Consider the following 14,731-nt stretch of genomic DNA (forward strand, 5'->3'; position numbering starts at 1 on the left):
TTTGCTAGTTTTATAATCAAAGCAACACCAGACAGATGGTTTATTGGGCAAGGAAATTACAAAAGCTTGTCTTGCCTGCAGCGATTCTTTATGTTTTTTACATCACAAAGGCCATAAACTAATGCTATTTGTTTTTTTTTTTACGTTTGTAGTTCATCTGACACAAGCAGTTCTGCAAATATCATTACAGAGGAGCAGACCACGACGGCCAATGTTAAACACCATAAACCAGACTTCATAGAAAAACAGTCTCATTGGGATCTGCCCTACAATTCAAACGGTTGTTCCCTGGTCCAGTTCTGGTGCAAATCTCCTCAGTACATTTTCAGTGATCACGCTGACAAATAAACACGAATAAACACAACAATGAGGATGTAACGTCCTTGGTGAAAACAAAGTAATTAAGACCCTCTATCTCCCTGGTGAAAACCACTTTGCAACTGGCAGTTCTTCTTTCAGTCCCTTGAACATCTCAGAGCCTGAGATTACATTCTCAATGACATCAACTGTTTGTTTTGTCTGACTGACAACGCAAAATTCTCAGATACTGAATTTATTATTTCCAAAAACACAGTCGGAAAAGCAAAACCATTTGTCATTTGAAAAGCTGGAACTGAAGAATGTTTGACATTTTGGTTTGACAAAGGACTCGCGCAATTAATAGACAAAACAGTTGCAGATGAATTTTCTTTCATCAACTTATAATTTCAGTTTTAGCTCTCACACATGGCGAAGCAGATGTGCAGAAATGTTGATTTATTAAAGTGAGAAAAAAACAGCTGCGTCGTTGTTATGTGTGATAGACACCACACGTCCTGGGAGACATTTACTCGGCTATCAAACACCTCATGTAAACTATTTATGAGCAGTCGACGTGAAAACTGAATTACAGTGTTGAATTGTTTTATTCAGTTCAAATGTTTGCAGCGACTGACTCTATAGTTACTTTGTGTTTCTCTGAGCTATACAATAAGTGATTGTATCAATGCCCAAATGCCCTGGAGCACATGCAGCAGTACGTTAAAGGTCACGCTATGGAGCAAAGTTTTGATGAGTGGGTTTCTGTGTTGTTTACTCCTGTGTATGACTGAATGCAATGCACAATCCAGTCACTGGTTTCATACTCTTCCAGTTATCAACAGGTGGTGGTAACGTGCCAAGAGCCACAGGAATGCTATAGATCTTATAGATATATAATAAAACAACTTCTGTGTGATTACAAGAAAACACAAAACGATTCATGATGCAGTAAAATTTGCTGATTTCATCATCAGTTCAGAAGAACATTCAGTCTCTTCCTGGTTCAGTCTGCTCAGTTCAACATAAATGTCGACAGATCATCTGCTTTGCAGGAGAATAATTAAATCCTGGTATTTTCTGTGGCTTTTGTGTTCTTGCAAAAAGACTTTGACGCATTAACAAACTGTATCTTACAGCTTAGCGCTTTGTGACCAGTCGTTTAACTGGTGGTGGCCTGTAGCACAGTCTGAATATTTAGTGTTAAGGATTTAAGTTATTGACTGCTTCTTCAAATAATCCAGTCATCTGCAATGATTTAGTGATTTGATTCTGAACCTGAAGGAATGAAGCTATCAAAGCTTTGTGTGTGCGGGTGTGCATATTGTAAACATCTTGAGAATACTTTCACAGTCGTGTCTCATTAGACAATGTCTGGCTGAAAGTGAATGAAGACCGAGTGGCCGGTGGTCTGAGGTGCAAGTTGCTCCACCAAGCTAATGTCACACTGCAGCGTGGTGATAATCCCTGCAGTCATAAACAGATGCTAGAGGGCCACAAACCACACAGTAAACACACTCACACACATTTCCACAAACACATACGGTGTGCCAAATGTTTTGTACATAATACACACATGCATAACCACACACAAATATAAAAAAAAACATACACACACACACACACACACACCCAAGAGCCTCGTGGATGTGTTGTACTACAGGCTCTGGCTAGAGAGGAAATAACAAACCACCTCAGAAACCAATTATTACTCCACTGATGCAACTGCTGCCATAATACACATTTTTCACTAACAATCTGTCACGCGCACACAGTGTATATACATACATACACACACAATGCTGTTACTGTTACCGTAGTTATAACTCAAACCCTGTAGATACTTTTGTGGCCCAGGGAAACTGTCTTCACTCAGAAAACCACTTCACACTGACCAGTGTGTGTGTGTGTGTGTGTGTGTGTATCCACTCGGCGGTTAATGTATTTGGTTCACAGCAAGTGCATCTCAAGTGAACCGAGGCCCATCATCCACCAAAGGTTTACAGACTCTAATCTGATCTGTTATTTAAACACTAATGACAGATAACATCTCTGCCCTGAAGAAAGTGAAGAAATCCAGTCTTCTCGCCTGACCTGTAAATTCCTTTGCTATCACCGAAAAACATTCAAATTCAGCAGTCCTGCCGAGCTTCTCCTCCCGACTTTGAGCTAACTGGTGTTTACCAACAAACATAACAGATGTTGGCTGCTGCACAGCGCAGCACAGACAGCCAGGGACCTGGCAAAAATCTATCACAAATGACTTTTTAGACAGAACTGCTGTGGTGAAATTGTTTTTTTGTGTGTCTTCACAGTGCAGATAATTTCAAGCTCTGCTGCTCAATAAAAATGAAAGGGGAAAAAAACAAAAAAAAACATTTGAATCTTTGCCCTGAAATGATCAGTGAGAACAATGTTATCACTCACAGGCTTTAGAACTAATCATCTACTACTAATCCAGGGCTTTTCTTTGAAATCCATATCCTGCTATCTAGGATCAGTGCTACAATTATCTTTTGCTATTCAGATTGTCCACATATATTACAACATAATCACTTGGTTTGAGACTTCATTATCTAGTTTGTAATCATTCTTGATAGACACATCTCACTACCTGTAATCAGCTTTACAATTATTCATCGCTGTTGAAATTATCTTTGACATCGTAATCATTCAATTACAGGCTAATTATCTGAGGCTTTATCTGGCTGCTGTTCTCTAAAATCATTCTCTCTATACCTGTAATTACTGTTTTGTTTCCCTCTGCATCTCTGTGGCTTTTATCTCCTTCAAATCTCACAGAGATAGAATTGGGTAGAGGCTATAAACCAGTCAAATGCGAGAGAAGGATAAGAGGATCAGGAACTCCTCTCTTTCCTGTTCTGCACCCACAGGGAGAAGAGGAAGAATGTGTGACATTCCTATATGCAGAGGACAACACAGTGAGAGAACAGGATACGTGGGTATTGAAGAAAAACATGAGGAGAGGCTGAAGTATGAATGAAAGAAAGACAGAAGGATTGAGAGGGTGCGAGGGGGGCAAAATCCAGATAAAACCAGTACTGACAGAGCAGCCTTGCGTAAGTAAATGCGCATGCACGGGTGTATCCATACCCATGCATGTGTTTACGTATGTGCATGTGATCGCTGTGACATGCCCATCTCCTCCACACCTCCTTCGGCCACCCACCCCTCCTCCTCCATGCCCCCCAGCTACTGCCCCACACCTGACCCCGCCCTGCCCGGCCCTGCAGGGCCTGTCCAAGAGGATGAGAAGGGGAACCGTTTTCCACCTCGGTGGGGGGCAGTCACTGTGGATCCGTCAGCTCAGCTTAGGGCCCTCTCCTCTGGGCAGCGGTGCCCAGCAGGCCCCCTCCAGCCCCCCCCCAGAGGACCGAGTCCTTTGAAATGAGCCCCCAGACTCCAGACTCCGGAGACGTGCCTTTGTTCGGCAGCGGCAGGGGGGGCATTGATGACTGACTCCATCTTTGTGTTTGTGAACATGCCACGCTAGAGACGCTGAATTACAGTTGAAACCCCTCGTGAGGACAACAGAAAACAGTCACGTTGTGTCAGAAAGTTAGCCGCTGTCAAAGGTGTTTGTTGCCGTCACAGACAAGACGGAGTGAAAGAGACGACAAAACAAGCATGTGTCGTCTGACAGTAAAATGTCTCAGACTTCCATCTGCTACGGCTGTTGACTGACTAGTCTACATTATACCTACAGCACAAGTACGTGTTGAACCCACCGTCTGTCCGTACAGAGCGTTATCAGTATCAAAGTTACCGTCGGAAGCCGCACCATAAGCAGTAAAATTGACCTCTTAGTCTGCAGCTCTGGGCGGAAAATTCCCAGAAATGCTTAGGTGGACAGAACCTAGTGTTGATTTCACGAGAAACACCAGCAGATTCCCCGTAGCGGTCAACAAGGCTGCTCCCTCTGCTGCACTATAGCTGCTCTTTGTTGACAGACAGCAGCAGGCATGACACGATCCTTCTCATCTCTTTAAAAAAAATGACCCAAAACAGCTATTAAACAGATTAACTAGCTCCATTTGATTTACTTCTGTATGTACATCTGTGTGTGTGTGTGTGCACAGGTGGATAACGCGGGTAATGTTTGTGTTTATGTCAGCGTGTGTGTGTGCGTGTGTGTGTGCGCGCAGCGAGGACTTTTATGCATCTTTTAATTAAAAGCTTGTCTGTAAACCTCCTCAGACTCGGTCACAGTCTGCTGCATTCCTGCGTGTCACTGGCTGGCAGTCAGGCCGCATAACACACAAACACACATACATATACGGACAGCTCACACATCAACCAAAGCTGACAGTCGACACAATGGACATATCAGCAGTCAGGGGTCCTCCACGTCCCCCTTCTGTCTTGCTCCCTCTCAGACTACCAAGACTTAATTATGCCATAACTGCCTAAGGGTTGGATGCTGAATACCAGTGATTCCAGGCCAGCGCCGTAACAACCTCTGGCCGCTGCTCAGTCACTGCCCTTGTGACTCAATCTCAATTTTTTTTTTTCTCTTGGGCTGAGACATCGACACAGCCCCACATCCTGACAGTCAGGTTCAATGATTATGAAGACACAGAGTGGTGACATATTAAAGGAAAAGTCAGAATAATTGAGCACAGAAACACAGAAGGGGTCACGGATTGGATCGAGTACGAAAATGATGCAATAACTTGTAGGAAACTTGTAGGACAGATGTGTTTGGGCCCTTTTTTTTTGTTCGACATTAGGGAATCTATGACAAATGTTGGACACTGGTGAAAGTAATGTGTTTTTCTTTGTGTCCTCAAACCAAAACAGCGAGTCCTAGCTGACATCTTAGACATTTTCACTGATGCTGATGTAAAGATTTGGCAGCTTGAGAGATGAGCCTGCTTCAAAAACTCTAGCAGCATCCGAAATGTAGGATCCAACTCTTCCAATGTGCCCACTCATGTCTACACTGGTCGAGTCAACATTGTAAGCTCCATTTTCTTAATAACATTACAGGAAAAAATAATGCACAATGACCAGGGATTGTTTCAGTTTGGCTGCATTTAAAAGCATGAGAGCAAATACGGGTGACACGTCTCTGCCAGCGCTGTTCATCACTACATACGGTGTCAAGATTCACAAGGTCTTCAAAGCACAATCTGACATGCTCAAAATTGATATCATATTGTCTGACACAGATTGCAACCAAGATTTTATTAAACCCATCTCACATGGCGTGACATGCAACAAACCTGCAAGATTGCTGTTAGCGCACTGTGTGTCAGGGCCTTTGAACAGAACTCTTTCCTGTTCCCGTCATATATATTTTGGAAGAACAGTGTTCATCCCTCCAGTAAAGCTACTGTACCATTACCTTATTAAGACACTTTACATCGGTTTTTCATTTCATTTGTCACCCCTCTGTTTACTTCAAAGTGCATGCACCTATATGAAATTAAAAAAATCTGTCTCCTGGCACATTTTTGTGTACGGATGCTTTCGTGGATAGGCATCCTGAAATATTCTAAGTAGGTAGAGAATGCGTAAAGCCGGTATAATGGCGTCTGCCTCGACAAAATAAAGTTACTCACAGTCTCTCCAGCTCCTTCAGGTCCTGGAAGGCTCCTCTCTCAATCGTGGTAATTTTGTTCTCCATTAGCTGCCTGAAAGAGAAACACCCGGAGAGAGAATGAGAACGGGCCGGAAAAAAAGAGAAGAGAATAATAGAGAGACACACTGAGCGTGAGGACTAACGGAGGGATTCGTGCGATGAAACCATGAGAGGGTGAAGAAAAAAGGAGAAAGATGGCTGGATGGGGCATCAGATAAGAAAGAGAAGAGGAGAAGGTGACGGCGAGGAGGCAGGTCATAAGAGATGTAAAGAGATGGGAGAGGAGCAGGAGGGAGAGATTCAGAAGATAGGTGACAGAGGGTGTGAAAAAAGGAGAGGCAACAGATTGGTGGAGATGGAAAGTGATAGGATGTTGAAACAGCAAGAGGGAGAGAGATAGAGACGGAGAGAGAGAGAAGACAATCAGCAGCGGGTCGATAGAGCCCCAGAATTGACTTTAAAACTGGCCCATCAGTTGGACAGCGACTCATCTATCATCCAATTTATTCTCTATCTAACCACATAGCTGTGACTACTCATTCACTTACACTAGCACAACTCCTCCAGGAGCAGTGTGCTGACCAAGCCAAGCAGGCACGCATGCACACGCACACACATTTTCATAGGCTGTGTGGCGGAAGCTCATGATACACAGGAAGGCACACACGCATAAGAGCCCATACACCTGGCTGAGATGTTGAAACCAGCATAATTTTCATTACTGACTGATGTGACGATTTCTTTTTTTCATTATTTAGGATATGAGCTGTCAAAGATGTTATCAACAATTCCCCACTATGATGTCTTCAAAATGCCTCTTCGACCAGACAACAATATAAAAGCAAAGAGGAGTTTCACTGAATATCATGTCATGTTATATATCATCAGGATGAAAAACAACACGTCCTCACATTTAAGTTACAGGATCCATGGATTAGTTTTACTGTTGTTGTTTTTTTCACATGACATTGACGAAATGGACCTAGCCTACTTGTTGCATCACTAATTGAAAATGTTGTGTGTGTGAGTGCACCCGGGTCGACGTGAACACACAAGAGACTGCGTGAAGCCGACACAGGCATAAACACACACAAACGCGCACACACCCAATTAAGGACATAATCTCTGGAGGAATTTCAACAATGTGTATTCCCTGCCATTCACTTTTAGCGGCTGAAAAGCGCACACACACACACACACACACACACACACAAACAGCAGGCTATTCCTGTCGGTGGAGGCGAACTCTTCACCTGGATTCATCCCAGGTAAGAAACCTGTTCTTACTTGATTCTTTCTTTCCCTTCTCCTTCCACCCATCCCTCCTTCCCAGCTGCATTCCTCCCGCAGCGGTTACACCTAATGACCGCTATCTCTTTCCCTCTTTGCCCTCCATCACTTCCTACGCCAGCGCGTTAATCACTCCAGCACATGGGCCCCGGGGCCCTGTGGTTAAAATAAGCCCCTCCTGACACTTCCACTGGCAGATTAACACGACAGCATTAACAGGTGCCGCTGCTTTTCTGTTTAGACACACATGCAGCCTCAATGGAAGCGCCGCTTCCCACGACTTTAGACGGTGCAGTGCTGCATGCGGCAGCTCCAGGGCTGGATCAACCTGATGCCGGTCAGGAAACGGTTAATCCGTGTGTGTGTTGCATAGTGTTTGGATGTGGGGGGTGGGGGTGGTGGTGGTGGAAGTTGTTGGAAATGCAAGGTGCTTCTTGTCAGAGCTGTACAGCCAGCGTATATATAAATAAATATATATATTTAGGGTTAAAATGAGAAGAGAAAAGAGAATGAGAGGTTAAAACAGATAAAAACCACTTACAACACTCGCAGATGCCTCAGACCTGCAAAATCCGTCTTGGTGATTTTAGTGAGGTTGTTTGCATTCAGATCCCTAGACAAGAGAAGTGGGCAGAGAAGGTATTGTCAGTAACATGAGAGTTATATGTTAATAAAACCAGGACAAAGCAGGTGAGCCGATTTTTTGTTGTTGTTGTTTAAATGTCATTTGAGCCGCTGCGCTACACTGGGTAAATTTTAATTTCATCAAGGGGTCTTTGCTTAATAAAATACAGCCTTTTTTTTTTTTTTTTTTTTTTACTCAAAGCCACTTGTGCAAATCCGTTTTTGATTAACTTGCTGGTCTCTAGACAAACCGATGTGGTCTACGGAGGCTGTGCTAATGCAACAGTGCGAAACCACCAACACAACCACAGCAGTGCCCCAATAACTTCAGCTCCGCGATCAGCATGAACATGTCCTCACATCCCTCACAAGCAATTACAAATATAGTATTTTCTTATTGTCAGTTTTACTTGGATGAAAGCAGCCTTCACAATTAAAGGTTTCAGTTTTTGACATGTTAGTTCAAATACGTGCCATGAAGATGTGCCCCCCTCCCCAAGGGAAATAAAACCCTCCTAAAATGCTGTCAGCATTCAGTTATAGATGATTAAATATACACTATCTAGAGTTTTTATCACAATTTTAGGAACAGAAGCTATGCATGATCATTTAAACACGCGTGACTTTATCAAACACCAGACAGTGTGATTAAACTGCTAAACTCTTTAAATCCCTCCAGAGAACCAAGGATTGTTTTTAATGCAATAGCCTATAGATTATATTAGTGCACAGTTGTTGTTCAGCATTATTCCCACACTAAGAAATTGGACAGATTCTAGTGGTTTTCCCTGTGAACGGTGCTCTTGATTGTTGGGACACCTGGGTTGCGCAGATAAAATCCAAACTGCGATGTGAGGAGCGTTCACCCCTCGGTACTTACAGCCTCTCCGTGTTGCGGGGTATGTTCCTGGGCACGCTGCGGAGCCCTTGGCCGTGACAGTCCACTGTGGTGCCGGTGCAGGAACACTGCGCCGGGCAGGGCTGGCCGTCCGCCGCACTGGACAGGACCAGGACCAGGACCAGGACCAGAACAGCCACCAGCAGCCCTTGTGCAGTCGCCGGGGAGCGGCCAGGGCCAACGGGGCTCAGAGCTCCCACCATCACTGCGGCAAGTGGGGGGCCAATATGAGACCCGCAAAAACACTGAGGAAATAGAAGGGCGTTAAAAAAATAAAAGCCCCGAAATCCCCGAGAGAGAGCTCACCAAACTCTGCACGCAACGGGATGCAGTCCTCCTTCTCACTGTCCTCCCTTTTTTCAGACGTGAGTTTCTGAAAATTTCTCGTTCTGAATTTACATTTGGGTCTTCTCAGAGGGGTCTCGGTGTGTGAAGGCTGTGAGCCGGGAGTTTGTTCCCCCTGGGCAGGGGAGAGGGGAGGTCGACGAGGCGGTGGTGGACCGGCTCTCTCGCTGCGCTACAGCGGCGCAAACTTCCACATGTCCCCGGCATGCGGTGCCCAAATCCCCCCGGTGTGCGTTGTGTCTGTGTGTGGAGACGTGAGTGCGCGGCGGAACCGAGCCGGTGAATCACCTCAATCCTTGACCTGGTCCAGAGAAACACACTCTCTCTCACACACTCTTACATACACACACTTCAGTGTGTGTGTGTGCACACTCACTCCAGGTGAGGCTGTCTTGGTTGGTTATTAATTCACAACACGCGTCCGGCGAGGAAGCGGCGGCTGCGCTCGGTTTTCCCCAAAGCTCAGCAGAGGTCACCGTGGTGGAGAGATATTGATTCCGATGATATAGCCTATCAATTGCCGGTCAGTGGCAAGGGTGTAGGCAATGTGAGGGAGGGAGAAAAAAAAAGCCCCGTGAAAGACCAGCGCGCAATACTATAATCCAACTCTGCGTGGTGCGTCAAAGCGCTGCTCCCCAGAGTGTGTGATAGGGAGAGAGAGAGAGAGAGAGAGAGAGAGAGAGAGAGAGAGAGAGAGAGAGACACGGGAGCGGGCACGTCTGCTACTGCGTCTGTCCAAGCAACTCTCTCTCTCTCTCTTTCTCTCTCCCCCTCTTTCACACACACATAAACACAAACACACGCACTGCGTTTTCCCTCAAGGTAGCAGCAGGTTTCCAACTGGCCGTCTGTCAGACAGTCAACAGTTTGGTGTCTGGAAAGGGGACTCTCATTCTCTCTGCAGTGTCCCGGTCACCTGACGCCGTATTTCTCTGGCCTCAGGAAGGCGACAGAGCTTCTTATTGAAATCTAATGTGGAAAATAGCAGAGAGACCCCCCCCCCACCCTACCGCCCCCCAACCTGATTCTCGTATTTCCACAGCTGAGGAAAGACTGAAGTGCTGCATTAAACAAGCAACATGGGCCTGTCGTTGCTCTTTCGCAGCAAAGTCTCTCGTGTTCAATTAAAGGACGTGTTAAAGGACACCTGTCTCCTGATGGACACACACTTGCCACTTTCTGTTAATGGGCTCTCAGCCCCCTCTGCAACTTTCATATCTGGAGGAGCCGAGGTGGATATGAAAACTCAAATGAAGTTATCTGTAATCATTATAAATAGACTGCGCTTTCAGTTTCAATTAACAAATGCTACAGTTGGCAGCAGCTTCATAAATTAAGAATTATGAGTTAACGGAAATTAAAGCATTAAGTTAACTGAGGAGACGCTGTAGTTGTGCTGCTGACTTTCCAGAGCTCATAAGTCTTCCCTCCTCTTGTTTTGGATGGAGATCAATTACTGTTAAAAACAACAAAACAAAGTACAAACAACTGAGTGATTAGCACACAGTTTGCACATATGCAGGCTTGGCACTACGGAGTTACAGTAAGATGGGAAATACAGATGAGAAACAACATGAGAATAAAGTGAATCTAATCCTTAAAGAGCTACTTATAGGCCTACTGCATAGCGGATATAACATTGTCATTCACGAAAAATGTACTATCACTGTATTTTAGTCATTGTTTCAAACCATCAAGAGGTCATATAGACATCATATGGATATTTATTAATTCAACCTCTATCTCTTGTGCAGTAACAAGGACAGTGCATATGTGTTTTAAATGAATGTTGTTAACAAAAACAGTATGATAGAAAGTTTTTGAAACACATCTTGCAACTCAGAGCTTTTGGGCCTTAAAGCAGAAGTAAGCGGAATATTTGTGTTAATATAAGTCTTAAATAGTTATATCTTCCGACAGCAATCACTTACATAGAGTGTTTGGTCTGAAACACGGGTCTGTCAGTCACTCTGCTCTGCTGTAAGCCGAGGAGAAAACTTCTTGTATACTTCCTTGTATCCTACAACCTTTATCCAATGAGGAGAGAGAACGGCATGAAGGGCTGTGTGTGCAGCCAAGGGATGTGCGTGAATATGGTGACGTAGGGACGAGGACCAATAGATCCATGACGAGGGCGGGGGCTGCTAACTAACGAAGTTAGCCAAAATGACCGGATCGCTTACTTCTGCTTTAAGTCTCCTTGTTTATCAAGCTCATTGTATGATCTAGTGTTACAGCCGCCGTCCTAATATAAGTTACCTCCACACCTGAAACCTTCAGGTTCCTCCTCAAAGGCCATTTTTATTTCTTTACATGTCTTAAAGTGACTTCAATGGGCAAAGCAACTTTGTCACAAAATGTTGGCCCTCACTGGAGCTAAAGTGTTGGACTACATGAACATTACAGGAATATTTCTGTGATTCTTCATTAAAGGGTCAGCGGTATCTCGAAGAGATGAGGAGTCTGTGGAGAAGACTGTCTTCCTCTCTCTCTGGCTCCCAACACGGAAGACAAACAGCTGTGTGTGATTGTAATGCTGATGTGTACTGTGTGTGTGTGTGTGTGTGTGTGTGTGTGTGTGTGTGTGTGTGTGTGTGTGAGTGAGAGATTTACTCTTCTCCCCCTCTACCCTACATACCCCACACACAAACACACACTCCAACAGTCCTTCACACACACAATCTACTCAGAGATTGGGGAAATATACACCAGGGCATTTTTCTAAAACAGTTTTTCATTTCTATTTTGTGAGGAGGGGTGGATTATATAAATTTCAGTGTTCCTTAACAAAGCGGGGGAGGCAGACTTATGGAGGAGACAGACAGGGAGGAGAAGGGCAGAGGCTGCTCGTTGATGGTGGTGTATCATAGCTGACGCAAGGGGACAGGAAAAAAAGGAAGAAAGGAAGTAGAGGGGAGGAGATGGAGGGTGACCCCTATCTCCTGCAATGCAATGAGGCTTCGGGGCACATGGCCTGTTTAGACACGGCCTTACCTGACCTGCCTTCGCCTTACACACACCTCAGTGCTTACAGATTACACCTACAGCACAGACAAAGCTTATTCTACTCTACTCTACAGTGCAGTCCCAGCATCCAGTTTGCCGGTCTGTTACGTATATGTAACTGAGCAGACACATTTTCGAAATTGGTTATCAGTTCCCAAAACACTCCAATCATTTTAGAGACCAAAATCACAAATGTGCCCCAAAGAGATTTGTAATCTGTGTAGAACATATGACTCTCTGTCATTATAATATAGACCCTCGATTCAGATAAGCAAAATGCAGAAAAAACAACCACTTACAAATTTAACAAAAATTAAAAGGGAGAACTGAGAACCCCCACTTCCAGGGAAAATAATCCAGAAAAGATGAAAACATCAATTCTGAAATGATATGTAAATGTCCTTTTCCTTCACTGTAGAAAATCTGCAGGCTGGTTATAGACATAAACAGCAGTGACAAAAAGCAATGCAGACTGGGGGCATATTTGAGGCAGAGGAAGCCTGTGTCGCTGGTTTACAGTGTTTAAAAGTTATGTAAAGATAACTGAGAATCTGGTGTCATGTGTTTGAAGTTGTTATAAGTCATTGTTCTTATGATGTGAAAATGCCTAGAACAAAGATCTATTATTTACTGAACTCAGGAAGTTGGATAACATTGGCACTGTAAATGAATACGGGTGCAACTTGACAAACTAGATTTTCATTTCTCAGAAGTGCAGCCTGGAGAACATAATTTTAGTGTTTTACCTCCACACTCCTCCACACCAAAGGATATAAACGCCAACGTCTTTTTTATTCGAAAAGATTTCACTCTGACCTTCGAGCCAACTCATAGAAATATGTCCTTCCTAAAGTGTTATCCTCCAGCCAAAGGTCTGGGTAGTACCTGTCAAACTCATAATTCATGTTAAAACTATCTTTCGTAGAGCGAACCGTCACAAATGAAGGTCTCCTACGGAGCTCAGAAAGAATGACAGCAGTTATGTGGGCCAGTGAGCAGGCGAGCTGCAGTAAATCCAATCCCTTTTCATTTTAGACTGAGGTGTCTTTGTCAATTGTACAAATAATGAATGAATGAATGAAGGTGTAGTTTTAATTTAATGGCCCATCCCACATTGGATAAAATGACTAATACCTCATATAAATGAAGACTTCCACCCAGGGACATTCTCACGTAAAATAGAATAATAGCTGCACACCGCAAACTATGCAAGCTCCTAAGCAAAAGAACAGGAGGCCTGCAGTAATACTTAAGTCAAATTTTTAAGATCTGGGGGTCTTTATTCTGAAGGAAGAAGATTTCACATCCAGGGATGCTGGGTCTGGCAGGTTAGGAGGTTTCCAGAGCTGCTAATGAGAAGTGAATCTGTCTGTCGGCTGTGATGTTGGTACTGCTCAATCTAGCCTGTTGATTTAGGAGCTGTTTGTGTTATCTTTGGTTTATGGCCACGCAGTAAAGCTGAAGGCTGTGTGTGTGTGTGTGTGTGTGTACGTGTGTGTGTGTGTGTGTAGAGGTCAGTTCAGCCACCTGGCCTCTGGACAGCTGCTGCTGAGACACATGCTGCTCAGAGCCTGTCCTACTGTACACACACACACACACACACACACACACACACACACAGGTGTCTGTCTCGCTTGTATTCATTTATGCATGGACACAAGTTCACACAGTGCAGCAGACGGACAAACAGAGAGACAGACAGAATTTCAGTTTATTACAAATATGTATTAATTAACCACATTAATCCAATCATGTGGTGTGTGTGTGTGTGTGTGTGTGTGTGTGTGTGTGTGTGTGTGTGTGTGTGTGTGTGTGTGTTGCCTGATAATCACATCATTAAAAACCAATGATGTTTGTGTTTGGACTGGCACTGTCAACACAGGGGCTGGTTACACAGCTGTACTGAGACACACACACACACACACACACACACACACACACACACACACACACACACACACACACACACACACACACACACACACACACACACACACACAGACGGACACACACCAAAACACACAAACAGGAACATTAAAAAAACAAAAACTCCTCCTCTTGTCTCAGATTCCTTTCACTCCCAGCTGCCAGTTTCGTGCTGATGTGATCCATATATGAAGTGCATTGAAACCAGGTTGAGGCCCTGAGGTGTGTGAGTGGCTGGTTACCTTTGTTGTGATGGGACTGTTGTCTGTCTCACACACACACACACACACACACACAGCCGCGGTGGCCCCGGGAGATCCTCAGGAAGTGAACAGGATCTCATGAAGCACTGGTATGTTGGAAACTCTCCATTCCTCTGCTGCTGGATAAAAGGTGTGTCTGGTTTCACATGTCAGGTCTGTGAGTGTGTTTTGTTGTTCTGTGTGCGAGGGCCGGGGACATAATTCATCATTACGCGTAGATCTGAAAGACAAAAGGATAGAAGTCATCCAAAGGTGCAACAGTGTCCAAAGAAGACAACTTCACTGTTAGTGTTTTCGTTGCAGGCGGGGCGATAGGAAACACAGGACTTGTTCACGTTGTTGCTCTGCTCACACCCTAACCTCCACACGCCTGGGCAAACATCGTGTGAAGTGAGTATGATTGCCAAAGTGTTGATCTTGGAAAATCAAAAAAAAAAAAAAAAGTTTCAAGCTTGTTACGATGCATTCCCCCAGGTG

General features: G+C 44.4%; 1 protein-coding gene across 9 annotated transcripts in view; it reads right to left on the reverse strand.

Annotated features, from left to right (window-relative positions):
• slit2 (slit homolog 2 (Drosophila)) overlaps window positions 1-9,705 on the reverse strand; it is an 89,506-nt gene extending 79,801 nt beyond the window's left edge. For 5 of the 9 annotated variants that reach the window (XM_085777863.1, XM_085777896.1, XM_085777857.1 and 2 more), the window contains exons 1-4: window positions 9,021-9,705; window positions 8,697-8,919; window positions 7,734-7,805; window positions 5,883-5,954 (exon numbers count right to left, since the gene is read on the reverse strand). In XM_085777863.1, the coding sequence (XP_085633989.1) occupies window positions 5,883-5,954; window positions 7,734-7,805; window positions 8,697-8,917 (365 nt within the window). In that variant the 5' untranslated portion in view covers window positions 8,918-8,919; window positions 9,021-9,705. Of the gene's footprint in view, window positions 1-5,882; window positions 5,955-7,733; window positions 7,806-8,696 lie in introns of all 9 variants that reach the window. The other 4 variants (XM_085777890.1, XM_085777876.1, XM_085777870.1 and 1 more) reach the window with 2 other exon arrangements.
• Between the last annotated feature and the right edge of the window lie 5,026 nt (window positions 9,706-14,731).

This window comes from Trachurus japonicus, chromosome 1, assembly GCF_045865225.1.
Source record: "Trachurus japonicus isolate A0001 chromosome 1, Traja_1.0".
NCBI lineage: Eukaryota > Metazoa > Chordata > Actinopteri > Carangiformes > Carangidae > Trachurus > Trachurus japonicus.